At 51.5% G+C, this 14456-nt stretch overlaps 1 protein-coding gene across 14 annotated transcripts in view; it reads right to left on the minus strand.

Moving 5' to 3' along the window:
- PKNOX2 (PBX/knotted 1 homeobox 2) overlaps positions 1–14456 on the minus strand; it is a 269249-nt gene that overhangs the window by 61042 nt on the left and 193751 nt on the right. For all 14 annotated transcript variants that reach the window (XM_077112537.1, XM_077112544.1, XM_077112530.1 and 11 more), the window contains one exon: positions 4897–5036. In XM_077112537.1, coding sequence (XP_076968652.1) covers positions 4897–5036 — 140 coding nt within the window. The remainder of the gene's footprint in view (positions 1–4896; positions 5037–14456) is intronic.

Consider the following 14456-nt stretch of genomic DNA (forward strand, 5'->3'; position numbering starts at 1 on the left):
CGACAGAAGGGTTTGATGCAGGGTCGTGATGCTTCGGGAAGGAGGCATTAAATGGCAAGCAGGAGAGACTCGGAGGCTCCTTGGAGAAGGTGGGGAAGCTGGGGGTGAGGGCAGGGCTTTCCTCAAGCCCATGGGAAGAGAGAGGTGGTACTCAGTGGACTCTGGGAGAGGGAAAATTCACACCCTTGGAAGTTCCAGAGGAAAATAATAATAGCAAACACTTATAAGCACTTTCTCTGGGCCAGGCACTGTTCTAAGTATTAATTCGTTAAGAGAGAACATTTAAATTTACAACCAGGGGTAAAGCAGCCTGGCCGATGAGGACAAAGCGCACTGGCAAAGGATTGTTGGAAAAGGCATGTGCAAAACCAATGCCAGAGAAATGGCTTAGAAGATGTGCCGACCCATTTGAAAACAGGGACTGTGCACCTCTAACCTGGCTACATGTGTGTGCTTTGTTCTCTAAGGGTCTTTTTGGCCTGAAGTAAAGTGGCTGTGGTCTTGGGAAGAGAAAGCCATCCTATTTGCAGGTATGGTGACAGTGGAAAGTCACCTGCGGCGGGAAGTAAGAGAGTTCACATTTGGGAAATTGCATCAGAGAAATGTCATCACACCTGGAACGAGTAAGTGTGGATAAGGCACCTCTTGTCCCAACTCTTGCTGAGTGTCATCACTCAGGGAGCTTGAAACCAGCCCTGGTAGGAGCATTTACATCATAGAAATCAGCAAATGTCACAAATCATCCCCCATCCCATTCCAAGACCCAGTGTGCCAGCACCCCAGCCTGGACTTTGGTCTGTTTCTGGGGTACTACCCACCCCCTGGTTAAATCAATTCATCTGACAAGCATCGATTTAGTACCCACTTAGTCTAAGCTGTAAACTCACTACCGACAGAGACCCTGCCCTCATAGTCAACAATCTAGCAGGAAAAACAGAAACAATGTTAACACAATTAAATCAACTGTGAGAAATGCCACAGAGGAGAAATATGGGTGCAGAAGGCATCTCACCCTCTCCACCTGATCCTGCAGCTCAGTTAGCTAGCATTTCTGGTGGAGAAGCACGGCACAATCGCCTCCACTGTTTTCTCACAGCTAATGACTCAACCCAGCAATTCCTTATCAATAACAGGCAAGGTCTTCAGCGCCACAGGGGCAGGCAGCTTCCTGGGTTCTCAGCCCTAGGAGAGAGCGCTAGTGCCTTAGCGGAGCAGCCTCTGACAAGCCAATCTCCTCCCCCACCAGCACCTGGTCTGGCCTAGCTCCCAGCCTCTCTGCTGCTCCCCAGGACATCACGGTTTCCATGGGAACCCACTCACTTCAAAGGGGAATGAAGGAGACGGAGGGGAGGAGGGAGCATGGGCTGGCTTAACCTCACCCTCTCCGCCCTGCCTCTGTGCTGCTGGCAACTGATCCCCAGGTCTCAGATAGCGTCTAACCTAAGATGTACCTTCCACAGCATGGAGAGGTGCGGTGGGGTGGGCCCAGCCAAGTGTTAACTTCTTGAGGTGTGGTAGGAGGAACCCCAGGTGGAGGTAGGGGCTGGGGAAGAAGAGAAGTGAGCTGGGTCCCTGCCTGGGGCCCCCAACTCCAGCGGGCCACTCTTCCTGAGACCAGCTCACAGCATTGCTCCTGGGCCCCAAACATAATTACCCGAGTTGTACATCCAATCATCAGTTCAGCTCGGATTATTCTGCAATCATTAATCTGAGCAGGAGTTCCGGGTTGCCTTGCTGATTAGCCCAGATGATGCTCTGGTATGATCCAATTACAGATGGACTCTGCCTCCCCTCTCAACCCACTGCCCCGCTCCCAGTTTCCACACCAGAAGGGAACCAATACATTTCATTAGCACATCCTCACACACAATGAAACCTCAGGCACTGGCAGGCTTCCTCCACTCATCCTGCTTTTGACACTTTGCCCCTCTGCTATCCAGCAGGGGCTGGGGGTCTTGGAGAGTGCCCCTTTTTGGTAGCCCTCCACCCCTTCACCTGTGCCTCTGGATGCTGCCACTGAGGGGGGATCCTGAAACTCAGGGTCAGCGTACAAATCTGAATCGAAAGAATCTTGTTGCATTCACTGACATGAAACACAGATTCCCTGGAGAGCTTTGGAGCAGTCAGGCTGCCCCAAGGCAGGCAGATTTAATTAAAATCACCCAACACAACTGAGCTCCCTCCCAGGACATCCCTGCAAAGACTGCAGCCAGGGCAGCTAATTCTAATGGGAGAGGGGTGGTTGTGTGGGGCAACTCTGGGGCAGCTGGGGTAGAGGCGGGGCAGGAGGGAAGGGAAACTGGGTGGTAGTCTTTCCATCAGCTCCGTCTGAGGTCCGTCTGAGGTCCTGGGGCAGCCGTGTTTGACCGGGCAGGTGGTGACAGCAACCTGGGCTTCCCTCCTCAGGGTTAGACAGATGCAGAGGTGCCAGGGGCTGCGGATGGTCAGCTCCGGGGGAGAAGGTCGTGCTCAGGAGTGAACGGGAACAGGAGGGAGTGTTGGTTGAAGGATGATGTGAGCCCTTGTACATCATTACGGACAGTTCCAGTGAGGGAGGGGACCCAGCTGTTCCACAGTTGGGCCTGAGTGGGCTATATAGGCCTGCAGCTGGGACCTTGGGAAGGGGATTGGAGCCCACAGATCCCACTGGTGGGTGCAAGGGAATCCATATGCTTTGTGCCACAGAGCCAGGCCTATTTGGGTCACCTCATTCATTCCTACCAATGTGCTGACCAGGTTCCATCACGAAACTAAAGCTCAGAGAGACCGGTACAGGTAGAAATAGGTGCTAAGCCTAGGTTTCCAGAAATATTGTATATTACCAATCCGGGGGCCTTTCTGGACCATGGTCTAGGCTCATTGTAGGTCTCAAAGAGCCTGAGGAGGCACCTAGGATCTGTCTCCAGTGTGTACTTGAATCGTCGGGGATCCTGGTAAAGCGCAGATCAAGGAACATTACTGAGGGGCCTGAGATGCTGCATTTCTAACTAACTCCCAGGGGAGGTGACACTGCTCGTCCAGGGACCACATCTTGATAGCAGTAATCTACATGGAGTATGATGGGCAGACCTCCAAGGCATCAGGCCATCAGGCAGTTTCCAGAAGCCATGTTACTCCCACCTCTTACCCTCCCCACAGAGGACTGAACCCAATACACATTTCCTGGGTTAATTTACAGTGGGTTGTGCTCTCGATCTGCTCTGTGCCTGGCCATTCCTGGAACATACCAAGCTCTATTCTGCTGGAAATTGCTACCCTGCGCCAAGTGGGGGCCCAGGGAACCCTGACTTGCTCAGCCTTTAAGACCAGACTGAGCTATTGCCTCCTCTTGGAAGCCTTCCCTGGTAAAGCTCTGATCCCACTGTGTTGGTTTCCCATTTGCATGTCCATCCAGTTCCTTTACGTGTTCACCCTCTTTGCCCTGGAGTACACCATGGTGCCTGCACATACCAGCAATAAGGCTCAATAAGAGAGTGGGAAGGAAGGAGGAGAAGGAGGGCAGGAGGGCCAGCCCCACACAGGGGGAGCCTGACCCATGCGCCTTCAGAGCCTCCCTGAGATGTACTGTGACCAGATCCTGGAGTTCTTTGGGGCCTGGGCAGAGCTCTCCACCTGCAGACAGCTGGGCCAGGCCTGGGGAGGTCCCTAACGCTGGGATCCATGATTAGGACCTGCTTCTGGGGGCTCCCATCTCCTGGCATTAGAGGCATCAGTCATCTGAGTAATTGAAAATTACGCCCAAGAGGATGATAATAACAGCAACCATTACCACCGCTACTATAAAGGCACCATCGTGGGGAAATAGGGTGTAAGGGGAAGCAGTCTTCTTCTTATTCATTTTGTCTTGAGCAGATCATTCACATATGACTGGCATCAGCACCTGCTGCATGTGGACACTAAGTCATGGGTAAGCTGCACTTGTTGCTACATGTAACCATCCACGCTCATGTATGAGTAAATGGGAGCAAAGGACCCCCCAATACTGAGAGAAGACTTGGGCCTTTTTTTAATGGTGAGGTCTCCCCATGGACAATTGAGGACCCAAAACCCTGCTGGAGCATCATTCAGGTCTGCTCTCAGGTGAGTGTATCTTCCCCCCAAAAGCCAGGCACAAGAACTGGAGTTCATCAGTGCAGACAGGAATTCCCCGCCCTGCTCTGCATTCTGCCATCCCCAGGGCCCATGGGGCTGGTGCAGGGCAAGATGAGAGAAATGGCCTGCTCTAAGCAAACACCTTAACTGCAAGGAAGGTGCCAGAACTTCCACAGCCACACTCAATACCTGCTGTTAAAAATGATGACCAAATTGGGGTCCAAGAGCCAGCTGCATCAGATCCACCTGGGATGCTTTAAAAAGTACCCATACTCCCTCTCCCTATAGTTTGACCTACTGATTCGGGACCTCTGAGAATGGAGCACAGAAATGGGCCTTTTAATCAGCTCTCCAGGGATTTTCCTGCACACTGAGGTTTGAGTTCTACCAAGTTCTAGATGATTCAATCAGAAGTCCAGCGTTTCGGGGGACTCACTGGGGTGCAGGTGACAATGCGGACAGGGCAAAAAGAGAGTCCTCTGCCTGTTTCCTGGGCTGAGGCTTTCTGAGGTTCATTAAGGCTCATATCCTCAATTAAGCTGGAAAAAAGCAGGACCTACCCTCCCGGCAAATATTGCTCAGGCCTTCGCATCCCCACGAAGAGTTTGCAAGAAGCTAAAGTCAACCCAAGGTGGCCAGCTGAGGGATTTCTGGGTTGACTTGAGAGAGAAGAGTGAGGCGAGTAGGGGTCAGCCATCATCTCTGATGGGCCCACCACCCCCTGGCCTGCATTCTCATCTCTCATGGCCCAGCTGGGTCAGAGGCAAGTTGGGGGCTTCTGAGCACGCCCGGCGAGTCCCCTACCTGTATACAGCTCTCTTGTCAGCCTCCAGCTGGGCCTGGGGGTCAATAGGGGTGCTGGGCACAGGTGTGTTGGCGGCCGCGGATGGGGCGGAGATGTGGACAGCCGGGGCCTTGGAGGGTGGCTGGGCGGTTGCCGTCATCTGCAGGAGAAAGAAAGGGGAGGCAGCAGCTTAGCACAGCCAGCACAGTGGTTCCGAGCTGGACGTGAGGCTAGTTTTAGTCTGTACAGTGTGCATGGATAAGCAAAGGAGTGCAAAAGAGTGTAAAAATGTGTAATGAGTGTCCATTCCAATATGTGCTACAGTGGAAGGCAAAGCTGGCCCTCCTTCAAATGGCCAAGCTCTAGAGAACAATTTAGGGCCATACAAAACCAAGTGACATGTCAGAAACTTTGAAAGAGATGATTCTTAGCACAGATGTAGTGATCTCTGACCAGACACAGAATAAGCAAAATGATGAACCCCGTGAATTTGGGCTTTAATGAGATTGCTTTGATGACTTTCGTGGTAGGGGGCAGTCCTAGCAGGGCCTGCCACCTTCCCCTGGGACCCACAAACACATCCGGTGCCCAGCACCAGGTGTGTCAGCCCAGTGGGATAAAGCACAATCCCCACCTCCACCTCCGTAGCTAGGGGAATGCCAGGACCCCTATTGTCCTGAGCATTTGCAAATACTCACAGGAGACAGCCTGACTCTGGTGGGCTCATTTACAACCTCCAGTTCACACCCTGGTAGTATATCTGACCCTGGCAGGAAGGGAGCAGAGTCTTCCACTGCAGGAGCACATGAACACAAGAGAGGGGTGTATGCATGGAACCCCTTCCTGCCTCGGTCACAGATAGAGACTCCCCTGGCTGTGATCCGACGCCCGCTACCTTGCTCTGTCTTTTCCCTGTGTGAGTAAAGCTTCCCTGTTGTGAATCACGCTTTTGCTGACGACCCGACACCTGTTTTGGAGACAGTGAGCTTCCCTTTAGGTGTTTCCTTTTCTGAACAACTAGTTGGCAAGGTCAGCAGGATTGCCAGAAAAAGCACGCCGTGGCCAGGTGGTTGTCAGTTCAGTCATCCCAGGATGGTGCCTGCTCCCTTGGGGTGATGGGCTGACTCAGGGGCTGGCTTTCCTCTGGCCACATGGGATAAGCAGTTCTCCCAGTTAACGGGAATGAATTGGTGCAGTGGAGAAGGGTAGAGATGAGGGAGGTGGGTTCCAGGAAGGGTAAGGAAACCCCACGCTGGCTCCTGCCTGCCTCTGTGCTCCCCCACCTCTTGCTGAGCCCCCATTAGGGTTCAAGGATCATGACGGACTCCAGAGGAGAATCTGGGGTGCCGTGTAAGAGCCCCACCCAGTCCTGGCTGCCTACAAGCCCGAGGTTAGACCTGTTTCCAGCAACCAATAGCATTGCTGAAAACCAAACTGTTGAAATAGACTCTTTTTGAGAGTGAAATATGGAAGTTAAAAGAGAGATATGGGCAGAAGCCAGGAGGGGTCCTGCATCCCCGTTGGGCCGGCCGTCCTTTCCATGAGGGGGCATCACAGACTCAGCTGTCTAGGGCTGAGTCTAGGAACCAGGCACAGTCTGGGAAAGTTAACTCCCGACCCAGGGCTGCAGAGCCTTCTTGCCTACATCGAGCAGGACAGTCTGAAGGATAGAGAGAGGGATTTGCCGCTTTTAGCTTGGGTTGGTGGGCATATGAGAGTGGTTTTCCCAACTGCGGGAGACTTCCCAAAATGTAAAACCTCAAGGAAAACTGTTGATGAGCAGTCACTGTCCTGAGAGTGAAGGTGACAGGTCTGGCTGTAAGACCCTGTCCAGGGCAGGATGTCTTATCTTGACTGCATTAGAGGCTTCGTGAACCAGGGAGCTTCCCAATGGAAGACACGGCCCCCTCTACTCCATCCTTTTTGTGGTCCTGGGATGTTGGGGGTGGTGAGGGGGTATCAACAGCAAACCTCCACCGTAAGGCCCATTTCTGGGGTAGAAATAGCAGGGAGGCATCAGCTGTCTTCCCTGAACCCAGGACCGGAGCAGAGCACATGGAAACTGCCCCATCTGAAGGGCTAGGAGGGGAACACAAAGAGGGACCAGGGAAAGACAAAGGAAGCAGCAGGGCCTACCCACCAGGCAATGTGGCTTTGGAGACCAAAGCAAGGGGGAAAGAAAACAGACATTGAGAGGTTTCCCGTGGAAGTGCTCCACCTATGCTACCGGGCTTCAGGGGTGCCTCTAAATTAGGGGCTAAGGCGCTGGTACAAGCCATGCAGGAGATAAAGGAGCAGGAGGAAGAGGGGCAGCAGGACTGGGAAGGTTCAGAATTCCACATCACCAGCCTCTGCGCCCCTGGAGGCGTGGGGTGGGGGGGTGGGGGGCGGGAAGGGGAGGGACAGCCAACCAGACCTCCAGCTCCCTGACAGGACTGATAGGAAGAGAATTCCACGGATGAGACAGGGAGGACGACCCCTCACCTTTCCTCATCTCACTCCCTTTTAGAAGAATGATCAGGGGTGGTGCCAAGTTCTCCAGGCCCAGCTAGGGATCAGTGGAAGGGGAAAGGGGTGGGGGTACATCCAGACCTCCACAGGGCTCTTAGAAGTGCCAAGTGACAGTAATCCCAGCCCTGCAAGCAGCAAGAGCTGCATATGGTATTGGGGGGGCTCTGGGGTGGACCTGGTGATCTGCACTTGGGGTGGAGCCTTTTGGGCCCTTTGGGGCACCAGTGATGGGGCACCAGTAATGCACTCACCACTGCTGAGTGCATTATAGGTATCGACATTTTAGCTGCCTGTGGCTGGGAACGCCACAGTCACCCGAGGGCGTACGCTTCTCCCTACAAGGCACTCCAACCCTCATCTGGAGTGCATCCACTTCTGACACCACCAGGTGACAACACCAACTTCCTGGTTGTTCAGCAAAAGAGTATTGCCCTCCAGGGAGGGAAAAGGATGTTACTTTGTTGTTGATTCAGGACCTGCTGGTGGCAAGTGTGCAGAGATCTACTCTGTTATAGCTTAATAGCCCAGTCTGGCCTCTGGGGCCTGGAGAATGACAGTAGATCACTGCACGTTAAATGCTGCAGCATAGCCCCGGCCCCTGAGGTCAGTGTCAGCCCACTCAGAGGACTGGCACGCTATTCCAAAGACATGCTACATGTGACTCTAAGACCAGAACTGCCCGTCCCCACATGAGCTGATCCTTTTAACAAAGTAGGACAGGCCCAGCAAAGTGCCATCATTAAATGGAAATGAGATGTCCTAGACCGAGTCAGCTGCAACCTTAAGGAGTCAGCTAAGTCCATGAACAAACAGCTGCTTTGCTGGAGGGGGCTGAGTGGCCTGCCCCTCCTCTGGCTACATGGAGCTGCTGGTTTGAAGATGCTCCAGCTGAAGGTATGGCTCGGTTCACAGATGGATCTATACAATTTGAAGCTGATGGAGGCCATTGGGCCTGTGCTGCCTGACCAGACAACTGGGCATAATCACTTGGCCAAGTTGATATGAGAACCTAACCATCACATGTGGGCTCAGTAACTACATCCATGGAATGATGATTCTAGGATAGGTCTCAGTTTGAGGGAGTCTTCCAGAGACGTGCCACACATTTTCTTCTTATTCCTCTTATTCCAGACTAATGCTCTCCACACTTATGGATGACGTGACACTGAGATCCAAAAGATCTTTACCGATCTCGGCAATAAGCAGGATTTAAAAAGATTGATTTTCATCTAACTGGCTGAAATTTGACACTTGGGCCAAAAAAATCAATAATGTAAGTGCAGAAAGGGGGAGACCTGGCTTAGCCATAGTGTTTTAGTTGATAGTAAGCTCAATATGTCAAAAGAGTAATGGGTCTGCCAGAAACAAAAACAAAAGTACCAACACCCTAAAAAAATGCGTCTGAGGACGTGTTAACAGAAGTGTTGTTGCTCCTAGAATGAGGAGGTTTCTAGTCCCGTCCTACTCTAATTAAGCAAGTGCAGGAAAAACCATTCAGAGATGAGTTGACCAGGTCAGTGAAGAAAAATTGTGTTAGGAGAGGAATATGTTGGAACTAAGAATGTATAGTCAAGATTGGGGGTCAGCAAGATATGAGGAGACATGAGAGTCCCCTTGAATATCTGAAAGAGGGATTAGATGAAATAACCTATTTGATATGTCCCAGAGGGTCAAACTACAAAGAACACATTGAATCTATAGCAGGGAGACAAATTTGGGATCAACACCAGTCATAACATGCCAAGCCCCAGAGTTGTCCAAGGATGGAGTGGACGACTCCAGGGGGCGGTGAATTTTCCACCTCTGTAGGGTCAAGCAGAGACTGACCAATCAGCTGGAACCCCGGGGCTGGATTAGGTGACATCTGAATCCCTTCCCACAGCAACAGGCTCAGATGGCACAAGGGGTTAATGAGGACCATCCATCTCATGGAATTTGGAGGGTGAAGCTCAGATTCTATGATGCATAGTCTGCAAAAGTGCTTTGAAAACTCTAAGGTTCCTCACAGATGGAGGAATTGTTGTTATTATACTTGAGTTTCCTGGAATGTACTTCTTCATAAAGAAGCTTATTTTAAGGTGAAATATAAGGAAGGCTGGTATGCTCTGCTTTGCTCTCCAAAAGTTTCCTGGTGTCCTTAAAGAAATTCACAAGGAACTTCCTTAAGATGATCTTTGAGGATTGAGTAGGATTGAGTGTGTGTGTGTGTGTGTGTGTGTGTGTGTGTGTGATGTTCCTTTTCCTCTTACCTCCTGCTTTCTAGTCAGGACTTTGGGGATAGTGTATGTGTGTGTGTGTGGGGGGGCACGGTTAAAGAGGAAAGCATAGCATAAAAATGTAAATCAGCAGGGTCACTTGCCAGCACCCCAAGAGGCCCCAGCTTAAAGGCTGTTACTGGGGCTGGGAGAAGGAGGGGGGAAAGAGCAGAACTGCCTAGAAGAAAATGATGACTCAATTTTTTTATAGCTCCTAGAGACCAATTTGGCAAATTCTATATTTCCTCCAGGTTTGGGGAATGAGAGTTTATCTCCAAAAGATTTCATTTTCTTCCCAGAGACCTCCATTTTCCAACAACTGGAGCTCAAAGGGAGAGGGCCTGCAGCTGTCAGCTGAGGCTGGGGGCTAAGGGGTGGGGGTCAACTGAGGTAAGTTTTCTGGGGTGGGGAGGTAATTGGGTGGCAAGCCTAAAGAGTAGGGGACGTGGAGCTGGGTGGACCAGGACAAGCCGTTAAGTGGCCTGCTGGAGCAGCCTTGTTTGGGCTTGTAAAAACCGAGGGTAAAATTTTTAGGGATTTTGCTAGCTGGTTGCCATCACGTTGGCCAGTTGCAAACTGCATTCACACCACTGGAATTGGCAAGTGCTGCAAATCAGCCTCCTTTCCCCACCCCCACCTTGAAAGCTAGTACCAGTGATTTCAGGGTATCTCCCTGAATTCCTTTCTCCCACCCCCTTTAGTTTGGAACATGAAGAAATTAGCTTTGCACACTTGGTACATTTACAATAAGTCCCAGAACCAGTGAGTCCCAACTCTGAACATTCCTCCAAGGAGACTTCAGAGAACTCTGGAGACCCTGTTCTGGCAGCTCACTGGACTCGGGGTATGGGCATGGCATCAACACAGGCTTGGCGGGTTGTTCCTCTTCAACATGGAGAAACTGAGGCACAGAAGCAGGGGAGGCAAGGTTGAACAATGTCTTGAGAGCTGTCTGGGAGATCAAAGAAGCTACAAGGAGCGGAAGAAACAGAGGAGGGGGCCTGAAGCCCCTAGTTTGATGTTCCTCTGCCACTTCTTAGCCACATGCTTTGGGGTAAGTTTCCTGGCTTACTTGACCCTTGTTTCCTTCGCTGTAAAATGAAAAAGAAATAACTTGCTCCACAGGTTGTGAGGATCAGAGAACGAGGTCACAGCTAGTGAATGGGAGAGAGGGGCAGCATAGCTCACTGCAAATGATGGTGCTGTGCCCCAAACCCACACATGGAACCATCCTTCTTTATCTGAAAGGTCCCTCCTCGGGGCAAACGACCTCAGGCCCACCACCTCCATGCCCCTCCTCCCTCTGTATGCTATAACCAGACTTCTTCTGTCATTTAACTGGAACCAGCCCAAGACTTAAGCTTGGATCTGAAGGACCCCAGCCCAGAGTCTTTGTTTATGTCACCTCAAGATGAAGGTTACCCAGCCACTCCAATCTTAAAACAGAGTGGGAAGGATAGAGGGTTCTAAGATATGCGTGTAGGAATGCAAAATCGAGAGGCTCCAATGAGTAGGTGATGCTCCATGATGCAATTTATGAGATGCTGGGAAATGCAACTCACCTGCCACTTCACTGGCCCTTACTGATATCTGAAATGCTCCACTGTTGCTTTCTTTTCTGTTAAGCATCACTATTTCCCAGACCTGGACCTCTTGGGGAAATGCTATTGTAAGGAAGGACCGGCATATTATATCCCAATGAGCTAATGAAATATTTCTCTGGGCTTTCACATTTAACAACAATCGTGGGCAGCAGGTTAGTGTCATCTCCATCATACAGATGAGAAAATGGGAGACCATGGAAGTGAAGAAACGTCGAGAGATTATAGCCGGTTTGTGCAAAGGATGGGGTAAGAACCAAGGGCCTTCTGAGTCAAAGACCAAATTTTTATCAGCTGAATTACACCATGTGAATTGCTATATTTAATTGCTTTTTTTGACGAGGGAAAGAGGAAGATTTTTTTTCCCCTGAGGGCAAAGGAGAGTGGCAGGGGAAGGAGAGCTCGAGTCAGGTTGCAGCTTCACTTCCTAGCCCATGATCCCGGATCCCAGTCCAGTTCCCCTAGCCTCACTGCCAGACCCGGCTTTTCCCTATCCCTCCACAAAACTCTTGCAAAAGAGTCAAGCCAATTCCTCAAACACCAATTGAGCCAGAAACTGTCCTTCCATGCAGAATCCAAGTAGAAAGGCACGGATGGTTTACTACTCAAGGAAAGGTGGTTCTCTCTTGCTGTGCTACCTTCCCTTGGAGGCTATGGAGGAGCCTGCAGTAAAGCTAAAGAAATCCGATGGGGCTTCAAGTCTTCAAGGTGCCCAGGTCCCAGATTGCCGTCAGCCACAGCCTTCTGCCAGCTTCCATCCAGAGTTCCACAGGGTGGGTATGATACCAGAGCCCCTCTAGCACCCTTGGGAGGTAGTTTGCCTGGCGAAGGAGTAGTGGCAATGGCATTAGATAGAACTAGCTTTGAACCCTGCCTTTGCTACTTGCTGCTGGGTAACCATGGGTGTGCAACTTTGCACTTCTGGGTTTCAGTTTCCTCCTCTGACAGGTAGAAGTGACACTTCTCACTTCTCCCCATCATTGAGAAGACTTGGCAGGTGCTGGCAGAGGGTTGGGCCCTGAACTCGCACAGCTCTCATCACACCTGCCTGCCTCCTTGCCTCTCTCCTCCACTGAACTGTAACAGCCCCAAGGGCAGAGACCATGTCTTTTCTGTTCATCATTGCAGTCCCAGTGTCTGACACAGAGAATATCCACAAATATCTGTCGAAGGAAGGAACAGCCTGGCGGATTGGCATGGAGTCGGTAGGCCTTCCCATGCAGTGAGGCCTTTTCAGCTTTCAGCTGCAGATTTACCTTCTTGTTGGAAGGCCTTGGGCCACATTGGAGCAGTCTGCGGTCCGTGAACACATGTTCCTGGGGAGCAGCAGGCATCTAGCCCAGAGCAGGTCATCATAGGACACAGTATGACACATGGGGACAAGCCTCTCCTTTGGATTTGACTCTTTCTGATGGAGTGATTTGTGCAATTGAGTCAACCTCTTTGGCCCCAGGTTCTCACCTCTAATGCCTAAGGTACAGGGTGCTTAGAACTAAATGGGATCATCTGTGCAAAGCTATAATCTATGGTGGTTAATATAGTGCACACTGCATTCGTCTCTTTTATGGGGCTGCCTTGGGGTCTTGCTGGCATTATGGATTCTGCCCTTGCTTGAAGGAACCTTCTAGAATAACCTTAGCATGGGCTAAGGTGCGGGGAGTGGGGCCTATGGTGCCATGGATGGAGACATTACCAGTCACTCGCAAGGTCGCCATCAGCAAAGGATTCAGGTTCTTTGAGCCTCAGTTTCCCCATCAGGCACAAATGGAACTAATAATACCTCCCCCAGGGTTATGATGTGAAGGTGTATGGCATACCATGGAAGCTCAGTAAATCTTGGTTTCTCAGCATGTTTCATATAAAGTATCACACCCATTGTGCTCTGTGCTAGTCTTCCCTCCGAACCCCAACCCCACCTCGCCCAGCCGTAGCCTTCCCAAAGGCTTCAGGCCCCACATTCCCCATGCCCCCAGAGCCACCCCCCACACATACAGCCTTGCTTTTTGTGACTATTGCACCCACATACCTCCCACAACAACCCTTTCTGCAAACCTTGGACAATCTAAGCCTGAAAGCTGCTCAGCACTGTCTCAGCGGACAATCTCCCTAAACCTCCCCCAGCTTGGGAAAGAGGGAGCTGACCTAGTCCAGCACCCACCCCATGGGGCTTGAGTCTGGAGGCCATCAGGGACTGTGCCAGGCCTGGCCCACTAGGGGCTGCCAAGGCTCAGCTGGCCGTGCTGGGCTTGCAGAGGAGCAGGCACTTCCTCAAGTGCCAAGGCAAGCTGGGCATGGGGTCTTGGTTTCCTAGCAACCAGGAGAGAATCCAAGGATCTGGAGGTTGGTGAGAGGCAACAGGGTCATAGCTGAAGGTGGGAGCATTGCCCAAGGGTGCTCTGGACCTGGGTCTGCCTGTTGACCCCACCTCATCTCCCGTATAGCACCCTCTCTCCTTCCCTGTGCCCCAGTCATGCCCACTGCTTACAGTGGCCTGAACATGCCCCATGGTTTACAGCTTTTGCTCCCTTGGCCACCTTGGCCACAAGCACCCACATTTCCCTTATCCCTTCTTCCCTGGAACCTGGAGCTGGAGCTGGAGTGGCATTGTCACCTTTCCACACTCTTCACCCCTCTCCTAGCCCCCCACCCTGGCAGGATGGGCCTTTTCCTCATCTGGATGGGTATCTGAGCATCACCCCTGTGATGCCCTTTGGGACTGCTGAGCAGACTGGAAGCTACTTGGTGCAGCCTGGTCGCCAGGCCCCATCATCAGGCCTGGCACACGGTGGACTCCCAGTGTGTTATTTAAGTAACTAAATGACTTAGCAAGTGAGTGAAAACACCCAAGGGCTTGGGGACTCAATAAAAGGGCAGTGGCAAAGAGGGCTCCTGGAAATGTCCCCCCCACCAGCCAGTGGGCCCAGGGAGAGGAAGGGCTGGGGACAGGGCCAGCTCAGGCTGACATCTCCAAAAGCTTCCCAGGACCTACAGCTAAAGTAAACCCCAGAAAAGTCACTTAATAGTATATAATGAGGGTTTAAATTAATGGATTAATTTTAAAAGGGTTTGTAGGCAGTGGCTTAAGAAACGTGGCTTGTCAAGTGTTCATTGGTCCTGCCTGCATTTCCTGGGGTGTTACAGACATGTGCTAAAAGACTAAAATGTAGAGTAATTAAAGCTTAGTCTGGGGGTGGTGGTGCAAGGGTAGTTCAG

This window comes from Tamandua tetradactyla, chromosome 8 (genome assembly GCF_023851605.1).
Source record: "Tamandua tetradactyla isolate mTamTet1 chromosome 8, mTamTet1.pri, whole genome shotgun sequence".
Classification (NCBI taxonomy): domain Eukaryota; kingdom Metazoa; phylum Chordata; class Mammalia; order Pilosa; family Myrmecophagidae; genus Tamandua; species Tamandua tetradactyla.